At 43.0% G+C, this 15,504-nt stretch overlaps 1 protein-coding gene across 1 annotated transcript in view; it reads left to right on the forward strand.

Moving 5' to 3' along the window:
* The first annotated feature begins 7,402 nt into the window (after window positions 1-7,402).
* ZFAT (zinc finger and AT-hook domain containing) overlaps window positions 7,403-15,504 on the forward strand; it is a 233,994-nt gene continuing 225,892 nt past the window's right edge. Inside the window, exon 1 of the mRNA XM_063451038.1 lies at window positions 7,403-7,603. Coding sequence (XP_063307108.1) covers window positions 7,591-7,603 — 13 coding nt within the window. The 5' untranslated portion in view covers window positions 7,403-7,590. The remainder of the gene's footprint in view (window positions 7,604-15,504) is intronic.

Below are 15,504 nucleotides of genomic sequence, written 5' to 3' on the forward strand. Positions count from 1 at the left end.
ATTTCTCGTAGCAGGAATCTCACAACTTCTCCTGCTTTCTCTGTACGAGTAGGACATGCTTCTACCCAGCCTGAATAGGTACACACAACCACCAGCAGGTAGCGATGTCCACCAGATTTAGGCATCACTGTATAGTCAATTTGTAAATCGGACATGGGGAGTCCCCCCATAAACTGGACTCCTGGTGGCTTTACTGGTCCTTGCCTTGCATTATTTTTAGCACACGTTACACATCTTCGTACAATGGCCTGAGTCAAGTTGGACAATCTTGGTATGTAGAAATGTTTTCTGAGAGATTCTTCTGTGCTGTCTCTCCCAGAATGTGTCCCGTTGTGATAGTTTTGGACAATTTCTACCGCTAGTGATGCTGGAATGACTATTCTTCCATCTTCTAACTGATACCATTTGTTCTCCAAATACTTTCCAGGTTCAGTCTTTAACCACTCCTCTTCTTGAGCTGTATAAACTGGAGTCCATTGAGACAGTGGAGTTGGTATAAGAGCAGCTATATGCCCCACATACTCCTGTCTTCCCGATTCAGCGGCACGCTTAGCTGTACTGTCTGCCATCCGATTTCCTTTGGTTACATCACCATCTCCTCTCAGATGCGCTCGACAATGTATGATACCGACTTCTTTCGGCTCCCACACTGCTTCCAATAGTTGTAGGATTTCGGCTGCGTACTTGATTTCTTTGCCTTCTGAATTCAATAGTCCTCTTTCTTTATACAAAGCTCCGTGGGCATGAGTGGTTAAAAACGCATACTTGGAGTCCGTGTAGATGTTCACTCTTAAACCTTCAGCCAATTGTAACGCTCGTGTCAGTGCTATCAATTCTGCCTTTTGTGCTGATGTTCCTTTTGCCAGTGGCCGAGCTTCTATCACCTTGTCTATTGTTGTTACTGCATATCCTGCATAGCGGATCCCTTTTTTCACATAACTACTGCCGTCGGTGTAATATTGAACATCGGGGTTCTGGATGGGAAAATCACGAAGATCGGGTCTACTTGAAAATACTTCATCCATTACTTCCAAACAATCATGTTGACTTTCAGTAGGTTGTGGCAAAAGGGTAGCTGGATTTAAGGTATTTACAGTCTCTAAATGCACTCTTGGGTTTTCACACAACATTGCTTGATACTTGGTCATACGGCTGTTACTAAACCAATGATTTCCTTTGTAATCCAACAACGTCTGTACTGCATGTGGGACTCGTACATAAAGTTCTTGACCCAGAGTGAGTTTATCGGCTTCAGCTACTAGCAGGGCGGCTGCAGCTATGGCTCTTAGACAAGGTGGAAGTCCGCTGGCCACTGCATCCAGTTGCTTAGACATGTAGGCAACAGGTCTTTGCCATGATCCCAAGTACTGTGTCAATACTCCCACAGCCATTCTTCTTTGCTCATGTACATACAGGTAGAATGGTCGTGTGTGATCAGGTAGACCTAATGCTGGGGCACTCATCAAAGCCTTCTTCACATCTTCAAATGCCGTTTACTGTTCTTGAGTCCATAAGAAGGGGTCGTACTCTGTACCTTTGATAGCTGCATACAGAGGTTTTGCCAGTATCGCGTAGCTGGGAATCCATATCCTACAGAAGCCTGCTGCCCCCAAGAATTCTCGCACTTGTCTTCTATTCTTGGGTATCGGTATTTGGCACACAGCTTATTTTCTCTCTGGCCCCATAATTCTTTGACCTTCAGAGATATGGAATCCCAGATATTTGACAGTTGGCAAACACAACTGAGCCTTCTTTCTAGACACCTTGTATCCTGCCTTCCAGAAAATGTGTAGTAGATCGTGCGTTGCTTGCTGACATATTTCCTTTGTAACTGCTGCTATCAACAAGTCATCTACATATTGTAACAATACACACTCTCCTGGGATGGACTCGAAATCCAATAAATCTTGACTTAGAGCTGAACCAAATAGGGTAGGTGAATTTTTAAACCCTTGGGGCAGTCTTGTCCAGGTCATTTGGCGTTTTGAGCCCGTTACAGCATTTTCCCATTGGAAAGCGAAGATACATTGACTTTCTGCGGCAATTCGGAGGCAAAAGAAGGCATCTTTGAGGTCTAGGACTGTAAAGTAAGTAGCCCCGCCCGGAATTAAAGCAAGCAGGTTATATGGATTGGGCACAACTGGATGTATACTAACAACCGCATCATTGACTGCTCTCAAGTCCTGCACAGGTCGATACTCATCTGTACCGGGCTTTTGAACAGGCAGCAATGGGGTGTTCCAGGGGGAAGTACAGAATTTTAGGATACCATACCGTATGAACTTATCCAGATAAGATTGGATGTTCTTCTTAGCCTTCTGCGGGATGTGATATTGTCTTAGGCTCACTGGATAAACCCCAAGTTTTAGTTCGATTTTAATAGGTGGAATATTGCGGGCCAGTCCTGGTGGGTTGTTCTCTGCCCAAACTCCTGGTATGTTAAATAAGGACTCATCACTCCTAGGGTTTTGGCTAGTCAACGCTGTATAAAGTCGCCACTCTTCTTCCTTTGGTACGGATAATGTCATAATACCTGAAGGTCCATTAAACTTTAAGGATGTTGTTCCATTTGGTAGGAACGTAATCTGCGCTTGTAACTTAGATAGCATATCACGTCCCAGCAATTGGACTGGACATTCAGGCATATAAAGGAATTGATGTTTTACTACGTGGCCTCCCAATGTACAGAGTCGACTTTTAAGAACCGGTTTTGCAGCACTTCTTCCAGTTGCTCCTATTACAGTAATAGTTCTTCCAGATGGAGGAGCAACTAGGTCAGTCACCACCGAATGTTCAGCACCAGTGTCGATCATGAACGCACTCCTTTTTCCCCCTATTGATACATCGACCATAGGCTCCGCTCGACCAAGGGGGATGGAGCCCGGTCGGGATCAATAGTCCTCCATGACCGTGTCAGCCAATCCTACAAAGTCCCTACCTTCTCTATCGCGGGACCTTTGCGCTGCTGGATAGTACCTATCTTCCCTTACACTTCCTCTGTTCCCATTACTCCCTCTATTACCAATGTTCCCTCCGGGGCCTCCTTTACCTCTCGCTCTGCCTCTAAAGTTTCCATAACCTGTCCTAGGTCTGTCTCTCTCATACTGTTCTCTTCGTGGACACTCATTTCTCCAATGCCCTTCTTCCCTACAGTATGCGCACTGATTTCTACTCAGAGGTTCCTCATTCCACTTACTATCGCCTCTATCTGGGCCCCGTCTATCTACGCCTGCGATCGCTACCGCTAGCATATCTGCCTTTCTACGAATCTTGAGCTCTTCCTCTTTCTTTGTCTCTGTTTCCCTATTCATGTATACTTTATTCGCTACCTCCATTAGTTGGGTAATAGACATACCTGCAAACCCTTCTAACTTTTGTAGCTTGCGCTTAATATCTCCGTAAGCTTGGCTGACAAAGGCGGAGTTCACCATTCGGGAATTATCTGCGTCTTCCGGATTAAAGGGGGTATACAAGCGGTATGCCTCCAATAATCGGTCATAAAAGACACTGGGCGCTTCATCACTTTTCTGAATCACCTCAACTGTCTTCGACATGTTAATAGCTTTCTTCCCTCCGGCTTTCATGCCAGCAATTATAGCGTCTCTATAGGCTCTGAGTTGAACCATATCTGCGCCATTTACATTCCAGTCGGGATCGGTGTTAGGATAATGTGTTGCGGCCCATGCTGCTGGATTGTCTTGATTCAAAGCACGGGCTCTATCCTCTAGCGCTTTAATGGCCGCTTGATTAATCCTTGTTCTTTCCTCATTATTAAACAATGTCATTAATAACTGCTGGCAATCAGCCCATGTCGGGTTATGTGTCTGAACTATCGAGGTGAACAGATCGGTCATAGCTTGTGGTTTCTCAGTGTACGAGGAATTGTGGGTCTTCCAATTCAAGAGATCGGTAGTCATGAACGGGACATATACGAAGACTGGGTCAGCATGTGCCATTTGACCTGCGGCATCGATATAAGCTGACCCGGGATTCAGACGAAGAGGCATCTGATAATGTTTTAATTGTTGGGTACCGGTCAGTTGTCGGGTTAGTATGGGGCTACGTGGAGGGGCGTCAGTTAGAGGTTCCAGTCGGGGGGAAATAGGGCATGAGGATGTGGGAGCTTGATTTTGGGAAAAGTTAGTAAATAGAATACTCCCAGCCGAGCTAGAAGAAGCTTGACCGGAAGTTTGAAGTGGCGCCAAATCAGGATATTTAGATCTAACAGGGGTTGGTTCTGGTTCCGGAAGGGGAGGTTTAATACGAAGGGGGGTGGATTCTTTACTAGAGGAGGAAGCGGAAGTGGATGAGGGCAATGAGGGGAGGGGTATAGAACTTCCTGCATTCGCGTCATTTCCTCTTAAAGGGAAGTAAGGGGGCGGCAAAGGGATCTCGGACTCAGGGGGCGTGTCCAAAATGGGCCTAACCACAGTCCTAGTGGACAAACAAGTCCTGGCCACCATGAGGCGACATTGCTCCTCGTGGCATATCTGAATCCATTTTGGCGAGTCGTTTACGGCCTGTCTCCAACAATCAATATATGGAAACTGTCCATAAAGTTCAGGCCTACCTGACACAGCCACGTGTACACGCTGTATCAGGGTTGGATCCAAACTACCACGTGGCAGCCATGCCGCAACCAAAGTAGGCCACTCCCTAGTGCACAAAGTGACCAAACGTACAGGAGACATTTTAACCCCAAAATCACATGTTTTGAATCCCTTTTTAAAATTCTTTACCATACAACCTAAGGGATCCGGAATCGTTGACTCCGACGCGCCCATACTTATCAATGGAACGTCGTTGACAACGAATACTATGCACGCGTACTATTCAACAATCACACCCGTTTCCTCTGGCAACAGCACCACGTGGTACGGTTACCAAGTGAAACGTACACAATAACACAATAAACACTCAGGGAATTCCCGTACACACACAGCTGTTACACCAGTCACTAGATAATCAATATTATGCCCTTTGGCGAAACTATACAGTCACCCACGCTATAATTCTCTATATATGAATTACCCGTCTATAACACACCCCAGTAACATCGTCTTTTACAAATAGCGGTTACAGTACGGTTAGCATAGGTCAAAGCACAATTTAAGGTCACAATACAATTATTAGTGGTTATGGTGTTAAACATGCAATGGACGACAGTGATTAGTACTTATATACAGTGTCAGTAAATATACAGGGTTATGGTACCGTGCACTATGATACAGCAACACACTATTAACACTCTCGCTAGACGGCTGAGCTCGCGCTATCTAACAAGATATACACTTTACTAACAATCTTTAACACATTTACAATTCCCAACTAAACTATTGGCCAGTACCTTGAATGGACTACCTAAAACTATCTACATCCGTTTTGGTTAGCCACACTGCCCAAGCACCACATATAGCGAACTAGAGGACCGAATTTACACAGACGCCTCTTAGTCGATTACTCTATCAAAAATCTAGTGGGTTCCAAATTTACACGCCTTCCCACTTAGCCAAGATAGGTTGAGATCTAGCGAACCGAATTTACACAGACGCCGCTTAGTCTCCCGGTCCCTCCGACCTAGCGAACAAAATATACACCCTAGAACGCTAGTCTAGACAAGACACCGGTGTCCGGCTAGGGCTATTTACACCAGAACCCCGCCTGACTAACCAAATCAAACGGTCTTACTAAAGAGCGTTCGATTGAGCGGTGCGCCTTCGCTCCTTCCCTCCGACAGAGGGGGCAGATTCCATACACAATTCAAACCCCTTATGGGCCTACCGCACAATCGGTATACCCCTAGTGGGTCTGCCATCTAAAACAGCAGTTGTCTTACCTCCTCGTTCCTGAACCTGAGTTCACACTCATCGACGGGGACACCCCAGTACTTCTTACGTAGAGGCCGATGATCTCCTGGACAACAGACCAGTGGCGCCGAGACGAAGGGAGGTCCACGCAGAAGTTCAGGGGTGCAGCCGTAGAGAACGTGGGCAAAGATAGACCGTCTCACGCCTCTGCCTCTCAGCTACCGTTGAATGATGAGATTCCCGGCCAATGCACCAAATGATACCGGAGAAACTGACAGAAGCCAAGCACAGAGAGATGGACACAGGTTTCTTCAGGAAGGAAGAGATTCTTTATTGGATCACCTCGGGACTCAGAGGGACTAATGTCACCAAAATACAGCAAGTTCTGAGCCCCGGACAATAATGCAGGCTCCTTATATAGGCACATAACTCCTCCCATATTAAGCTCCACCCGCACATTCTCTTGACCAATCAATATAAATAAGAATTAACTTCCTGCTTGACCGCATGGCCTGTCCAGCACAATGGAGGAGGGGAATACTACATCCTGTATTCTTGCACATGCTCCGTACACTACTGATCGTATCTTGCCTCGTGCAACCAACTGATCGATACGTCAGCATATGCACGTACACATGCCACGTGGTAATCTCGGCCTACTAAATTTATTTTTACCGAGATTCCACCACAATTACACTTTCCTTTTCAGTCTCCCACCTACTGAGCCACTTCCTCCGTATTGCCTATCCTTACATATATCCAAATCAGGCGATTTCCTCTGTCCCTTATCTTTTTATACTGTGAACTTGCTTTTCCCGTACATCAAACAAGTTTTATCAGAATTAGGTCTTGCTTTATATTTTGTACAGCGTTGCAGAATATGTTGGTGCTATATAAATAATTGTAATTGTGTAAGCTTTAAAGATTTTTAATATATAAATATATATATATATATATATATATATATATATATATATATATATTTAAAGCAGGCTTTTTTTTTATCAGCTGGAGAGATATCAACAAACAATCTCGTCTACTGATTAGCATATTCTCCCAGTTTACAAGACACTAGCAGAGAATCTGCTCATCTTGGGGAGAAATAAGTTTGGAAACTGTACTCCAACAGCATTTGAGAGACGTCCCACGTTACATTGCCCTAAACACACTTTAATTATAACACATATATAAACCTGTTTACAATGGATTGTGTAATTATGGGTAAATTGTATTTTATTTAGACTTCAGCCACTTCACTTGCTATGAAAATATAACAAATTATTTTGTGTAATTATGAGTATATTATTATATTTTATTTAGATTTCAGACACATGGATTGCTATGACAGTATAATAAATTATTTTGTGTAATTATGAGTATATTATTATATTTTATTTAGACTTCAGACATTTGGATTGCTATGACAGTATAATAAAACTGTTCTGAATGGGTTATCATAGTTTACTGCTGAGCCACAAAAAAAAATAATGTAAACATTAGGTCGCCATGGTAACGTATCGGCGCACGCCAATGACGTAGGTGGAAATCCACCTCACGACCCGATCACGTGCCCCACGCGGCCTTCACCTCCCGGCCACCCATCCGCCATCTCCCTCACCGCAGATTCGCCACTCGGTTCTGAAGCCGTAAAGAGGAGTGGAATAATTCCACGGACCCGCCCCCTGCCCTGATATCGATACCGGACTGCTAAACGGGCAGCAGGTCGCGGGGAAATACCAGCTGGATTTTTTTTATTTTTCCCCGCGTGCCGTTGGTTGCCGCCATGGCGCTACCAGGTAAGGCTGGCTGGGGGAGGGGAGGAGAGGTTTGTTTCCCCACCTGCACTTTCACTACACTGACTGACTGACTGCCAATGGAATAGGGCAGGTGGCCGGTCACGTGGTGACAGTGAGAGCGCGCGCGCTGCACAGGTTAGCGGGCGTGGCAAGGCGGCGTCCAATCAGCGTGGTCTGTGCCTCAGTGACGTCAGTTTAGAGGTCTATAAAAGGGCAGATGGGTGAGCCAGTGGTGGCATCTGGTGGAGCTGCCAGGGTCTCCTCAGCTGTCTCAGGCTTCAGCTGAAGGATGGTGGGAGTTCTGGTCATAGCAGATGCATTAAATTATAGTAGTTATGAGTTATTTGTAACCTGTTACACAACACTGTGGAATATAGTGTCATTTTATAAATGGTTATTTTCTCTAATAAGTGGATGCATGTGTAGAATTTAATGTAAAACATTTCGGAGAAATAATTTTAGTGCAATCCGAGTGTGAACTGCGTTTTTATATATTTTAAAGGAACACGCAATAAAACCTACTATAACTCTGGTTATGTTGATAACCATCTCTGGATACTATCACCTAGATCAAGGATAGGCTACTTTCGACACTCCAAATGTTGTGGACTACATTTTCCATAATGTTGGCAAAGCATCAGGGGACATGTAGTCCACAACATCTGGAGTGCACGAAGGTTGCCCACCCCTGTCCTAGATATTTGCTAAACTGTTTCGTAGTAATAAGGAGTCTCTCCCCTTACCTCGAGAGATGAAACCGAAAACAATTATGCGTAGGAGAATTTGAAAAATTACCAGATTTTACTAGTTTCATGGCGTAAAGTCATGATTTTGTTAAGGACACAGAGGCGAGTATTATACTGCAGTGAAGTTTTTATTTCGAAATTTTTAGTATTTGTGCAATATGCTGCAATTTTTATCAGCATTTTGAAAGTCGTTTAAGAATTCACAGCTATTAAGGTCACCACAACTCTATTTTAATTAGACACATTAACCACTTAATGATGGAGACATTTGTTGGAGTTTTGAACCAAAACAAAACTTTGAACACGAAGAAAAGCTCCAATAAACATGTGGGAATCCACAGTATACAACATAGAAACATAGAATGTGACGGCAGATAAGAACCATTCGGCCCATCTAGTCTGCCCAATTTTCTAAATACTTTCATTAGTCTCTGGCCTTAACTTATAGTTAGGATAGCCTTATGCCTATCCCATGCATGCTTAAACTCCTTTACTGTGTTAACCTCTACCACTTCAGCTGGAAGGCTATTCCATGCATCCACTACCCTCTCAGTAAAGTAATACTTCTTGATATTATTTTTAAACATTTGTCCCTCTAATTTAAGACTATGTCCTCTTGTTGTGGTAGTTTTTTCTTCTTTTAAATATAGTCTCCTCCTTTACTGTGTTGATTCCCTTTATGTATTTAAATGTTTCTATCATATCCCCCCCTGTCTCGTCTTTCCTCGAAGCTATACATGTTAAGATCCTTTAACCTTTCCTGGTAAGTTTTATCCTGCAATCCATGAACCAGTTTAGTAGCCCTTCTCTGAACTCTTTCTAAGGTATCAATATCCTTCTGAAGATACGGTCTCCAGTACTGCATACAATATTCCAAGTGAGGTCTCACCAGTGTTCTGTACAATGGCATGAGCACTTCTCTCTTTCTACTGCTAATACCTCTCCCTATACAACCAAGCATTCTGCTAGCATTTCCTGCTGCTCTATTACATTGTCTGCATACCTTTAAGTCATCAGAAATTAATCACCCCTAAATCCCTTTCCTCAGATGTTGAGGTTAGGACTCTATCAAATATTCTGTACTCTGCCCTTGGGTTTTTACGTCCAAGATGCATTATCTTGCACTTATCCACATTAAATGTCAGTTGCCACAACTCTGAAAAATACACAGAAATTAATAGATCACAAGATATAAAATCGTGAATACATTCTCTGGTTACCCAAATAGGTGATTCCTATTTTATCTACTTCAGTGGGGATAGAACATGTGAACCATAAGATATGGACAGTGTAATGCTAGTGTATTAGCCCATTGAGCTAACCTAATGCATAAAAATAGAAATATGCAATGTGACAAACATAAGAAGCATTCGGCCCATCTAGTCTGCCCAATTTTTAAAATACTTTCGTTAGTCCCTGGCTTTATGCTATAGTTAGGATAGCCTTATGCATATCCCACGCATGCTTAAACTCATTTACTGTGTTATCCTCTACCACTTCAGCTGGAAGGCTATTCCATGCATCCTCTACCCGCTCAGTAAAGTAATACTTCCTGATATTATTTTTAAACCTTTACCTCTCTAATTTGTTGTGGATAACTAATATTTATATAGTGCCTTTCTCCTGGTGGGACTCAAAGCAGCAGCTGAATAGTAATATAATCCTCAGACCCTGGGATTCGAACCTGTGACCTTGCATTTGTAAACAGGCTTTCTTACCAACTGAGCTACCAGGTGTAACGGACCTAGTCCAACAATGGTATGTGAAGCAATTAAGTATGATTGATTCAACTAAGTAATACAACTGAAAATAAGTTCTTGAGGCCGTGAAGTGACTCAGGTCACTGCCTCCAGTCTTTCTCCTTTTCTGGGTACAAAAGGCGCCGTTCGTTCTGGATCGCAGGTGTGGGAAGCTGAGGGGGTTGCCGAAGTTGAGTGTGTTGGAGAGATCCCTACCGCTTGGAGGAAGGAGGCAGAGTCGTTCAATGAGGTAGGTTTTAGCGTATTGCTATCCTTAAGGACCGTGAATGATCTCAGTAAAGTCCATCAGTACTCCACACCAGCCTCACGTAATTGACTTGTGACTTGTTCCAAGGACCTTCGCCATTGCAAGGTATTCTGAAAGAATGTTAACTGGAAGGATTCCAAGTCATATGGGGTTGTGCCCGGCACTGATGACAAGATTTGATTCTTGTCTGGCAATGGGTGCAGCAGATGGAATTTACCTGGGTTTGTTAATTCTGTAGAAGCCTTCAAAGATCGTGCCTGCTAGGCATCTCAAGTAGTGTGGCAGTTCAGCTGGGCTGACCAATTCAGGGACATCTCAAATTTTAATGTTAGAGCGTCAGGATATTTTGGCAAGGTTGCATTTGTTGCATATTTTCTTTCAGGCCTTGTACCTCGATCCAAGATGTCATCCTCCAAGGCCTGTGTGTGTGCAGTCATCTTTTGAACCTCTGTTCTGACAACGTCTAGGTCTGCAGAAAACATTTGTTTCAGATCCCTGAGCAGATTGGAGATGTCTTGTTTGGTAGCTGGAGCTAGCATGTTCTGCTCAGGTCTTGGTCCTACCAGGCTGCCATCTTTGGGCTTGCTGGATGTTGCAGCAAGGCCCCGATGTCCAGGGAGTCCCTACTCACTTCCAGTTGTGGTCTTTGAGATCGTCACCCCATGATGTCAGAGCTGCGAGTTGTAAGCCCAGGGAAAGAATGGGAGGGGCGTAATATCTCGGCGTCTTTTTATGAATTCCCTGGCGTGGCCCTTGAGGTCGGAAGCTCAAAGTAGGCCCCAGTTTTGCAGCAAGACTTCCTGCCTGATTGGAAGTACAAAAAAGACGCGTTTGAAGCTCACCGTTAGAGGGAGAAAAGGTGAGTTGTGCTTCGCATCTATGGCTTAGTAGGATCACAGACCGAGACATATTATTCGCCGGATGTCAGGAGCTTCGGGAAATGGCGTCCATTCAGATCAGACATTAAGCTCCAATCCCCCTCTGCTCCAGTCTTGCTCTAAATACATATTTAGTCGTCCACCCTAACCCTATACTCAACCCCCCCCCTCGCAAATGATTTAACAACCCTACTTATAACCTTATGCTTACACTAACCGTATGCCTTTGCCCATTATCTTAAAGAGGCTCTGTTACCTTCTATTTGCAAAGAACCAAACTCTACTTGCAGTGAGTTTGCCGCGGGGAGCAGGGCAAGGTAGTTTTTACTTACCTAAACCTGTAATCAATGGAATTCCCACGGAAAGCAATATGAGTACTAGGATAGGCATAAACTGCAAATCTGTAGGAAGTGGAGCAACTTCACTGAAGAATGCCTTAAGTTGTAAAAAATTTTTTTAAATTTTTCTTTCAAGAGGACATTTTTCATGCATTGTCTCTATATTACTGTACAAATCATGAAAGTTAACCTGGATATCTCATTAAAGGAATATTCCTGGCACTATAACCACTTCATCTCACTGAGGTTATTATGGTGCCTGGAGTGCCGTGGCCATGTCTTAATATCAATTGTTAAAGGAGTAACACTGACAGAGTATCCCCAGGTTCTGGTCTGCTGCCTCTCTTTGTGTGCTAAGGATAATGTGGAAGTATCAGCTCGAAAAGCTGTGCTAGGCTGAGAGTGTCCACTGACTTTATCAGACTCTCATTGGTTACTTCTACTTAGTAAAGGTTAAACATGTACATACTTTCTCTCGATGGATAGTCTGTGTTAGACTGGGAGAGTAGCCTATCACTGCTGTCCCTTTGCTGCCTGAGCTAATGCTTCCGCATTTCCCCAAGCACAAGAAGAGAGTCAACAGACCACTGCCTATGAACACTTCTTCAGTGTTAAACCAAAAATGTCACTTTAACCACCTTATTGATATGAAGTGGTTATAGTGCATAGAGTGTTCTTTTATTTTTGAGATAGTTAACGGAAGGTTTATCCACTCAATATCATTTACAGATTGGTTGTTGTGTAGAAAAAAGTAAATGTATGTATTTTATATATGTTTGTTTTTATTTTTTTATGTAGAGCACTAACATACATTTAAAGAAACACTATAGGGTCAAGAACACAAACATGCATTCCTGACCCTATAGTGCTAAACCCACCATTTAGATGGCTTGCACCCCACTTAGCCCCCTTAAAAGCAATTAAAACTCACCTTATGTTCGTGCCTTGTGGCTTCCGCCAGCACTGGCCCCACCCACTTGGTGACATAATCAGAATTGCAGATTTTTAGCCAATCCAATGCTTTCCCATGGGGAAAGCATTGGATTGGCTAAAATTGGCAAGGGGGCGGGTCGTTTTGGCCAACACCGTTTTGGCCAATCACCACCTCCTCATAGAGATGCATTGAATCAATGCATCTCTATGAGGAAATGTCAGCAGTGTGTGGAGATGCTGAATAGCAGTGCTTCCTACTGTGCAGCACTGAGCTAGGAAGCCCATCTGAGGAGTGGCCACTTGGAGGTGTCCCTAGGAGCAACGTAAACATTGCCTTGTCTCTGAAAAGGCAGTGTCTGCATTAAAATGCCTGAAGGCAATGAGTATACTCACCCGAACAACTACATTAAGCTGTAGTTGTTCTGGTGACTATAGTGTCCCTTTAAAGTACAGTAATTAAAAAAAACACCAGGTAGAGAGAGAGAGTGAACTGATACAGAGTGGTAGCTCAGTGTGGAGAGATCTGCCATCTGTCTAGAAGAAAAGTATCCTCTTTTCCATTAAGGAGCTTAGCAAGCCGATAATTAACCATGTTCACGTGTGATCACAATCATGTCAAATTATTAGTATCAAGGGTAGTCCTTCATAATTAAATAGCTAGAGATACTCCACCTACTGTGTATGTATATGGCTATACATTTAGCCAATCTCACTGCAGGGGAGGACCTGATGACACAGGGACAAATACTGCTTACCTTCCATGAAGGTTTGTATCTTTATTTCTTTACATCTCCTATAGATCTATGCAGCAACCAATGTCCAAAGGCTTGAAGAAGTATGGTCAGTCTTAAGCAATGCTGTGTACACCCTTAAAAAGATTTAACGGGATTCTATAGTGCTCGCATTAGGATTTCCCCATAAAATTCAATGCTTTCCTATGGGGAAAGGTCTGACACAGGCATAGCGTGAGGATAACGGACCATAGGTCCGTTTCGATTCCGGAAGTCCCTCTAGTGGCTGTCTGGTAGACAGCGACTGAAGTAGGAGTTAACCCTCAGAGGTAATTATTGCAGTTTCTCAGAAACTGCAATAATTACCACTCTAGGGTTAAGGAACATTGTACAATGAGCTGAAGTGGTCTAGGTGCCTACAGTGTCCCTTTAATTCTCACTCGCTGTTATTTTTCCTTGTTTTTGTCTCCTACTCATGTCTTCTAGGATTACTTGCACCATCAATGAAAGATAGTACTAAACTCGTTATCTTTCAAGAACCTGCTTATGTTTTTGCCCAATATACACCACCATATGTTTAATGATCACTAAAATATCCCTAAAACCCTATTGAAATACAGTGAAACGTAAAATATGACTTATTTATAAAAAAATGTTTTTACAAAATGTACTTCTTTATATTTAAATTTGTGCAACTGGGCTTCATTTCAGGCGATCAGTTTTATATATATATATATGTGTGTGTATATATGTATATATGTGTCTCTCTCTCTCTCTCTCTCTCTCTCTCTCTCTCTCTCTCTCTCTCATCTATTTTATCTAGGCTATCTATCTAATTTATTTTATGTAACCTATCTGTGTGTCTGTATATTACCAAGATCCACTTGTGACCTCTTCTTGTTCCACCTCTGCTGTGTTCTCATAAAAAAGCTTTGATTGTATAAAAGTGTTCAGTCTTCAAAGTGAGTTATAAATCATGTATTCTGTGCTATCTAGAACCACGGGGTTAGCAGGAAGAAAAAGAAAAGAAAAATAATAAATCATAGCATCAAACGAAACAATGCTGATCGAAGCCAATATAAGTGTACTTACGATGTAAGTCTTTTTAAGGCAACCGAGGCAATGTAAGACCACAATGAAATGGGATGCTGGAGTGGATGTGTTCAAAGGCAGATGGAGTATTTTTCAGAATATTCACATTGACCTTCTGAGCAGATATGAAGGAATTGGTCATTCTGTGCGTCCACTCGTTGCTTTATGACTCTCACGATGCTCAGCCAAACTGAAAGATCCCCTCTCATGCAAGTATAGCTTACGTACCTATTCTGATCCTCGTTATATTGATTGACAGGAGACACAAACTGGACCATGTTTAATATTTCCAGGAGGATATGTATTAGTTCAAAGAAGAATACTGACAAAGATGATATAGAGAACCTAATGTGCATGCAAGCTGTCCTATAGGAAAGTGTTGTATTCAATGCTTTCTATGTAACGGGAATGTTTTACCTTGCACGTTAACCACTTTAGGACCACTGCACTGGGACCACTTCATTGAGATTAAGTGGTCTTGGAGACTTTAGTGTCTTTTAAAACTGCTGACAGTTTTTGGGGGAGGAACCTCCTGTCTCCACCCTTCCCATTAGCAGTAGGTAAGTGCCGTAAGTGATAAGGGGGGGACCTACTGTCTTGCCCCTCCCTTGGCTCCAATGCATTAGCAGCCAACAGTGTGATTTCCATGCAAGCTCATCACCGATCATTACAGAGACTGGTGAAGTCTTAGGATTTGTAATTGCTCTTAAACAAGACCTGCTTGCTGAGAGTAGTGAGGTGTCATTCCTAGATTTCCGATTGACTGAGCTGTAAATTGGAGCTAAGGGCTGAATTGAATATGGTACCTATATTATCCTTTTAATTTGCTGTTGGGGGAGTTAGACAAAAGATATGCAAACTAATCCCTAAACGAGTTATTAGTGGACATTTTGGGCTAAATTGGTCTGCGATTACAAATGTGCGGATGACACTATTCACTTTAAGTAAGTATTCTTCTGTAATGTCTACATTGTGACAGCTAAATCATCATCAAATGTGTAGGGTAAATGTTGGTGGAAGTTTCCTGTGCGCTTTGAGCCTTGAGAAGTTTGCAGATTAATCCCACAATGCAAAGCTCCTAACCACGCACATTGCATTATGGGTTGACCGTGAGCATGCAAGTACTCTGTGTCCAGCAGTAATTTATGGAAAAATCTCAGCGCTCAGCATAGAAAG

This window comes from Pelobates fuscus, chromosome 4, assembly GCF_036172605.1.
Source record: "Pelobates fuscus isolate aPelFus1 chromosome 4, aPelFus1.pri, whole genome shotgun sequence".
Lineage (NCBI taxonomy): Eukaryota > Metazoa > Chordata > Amphibia > Anura > Pelobatidae > Pelobates > Pelobates fuscus.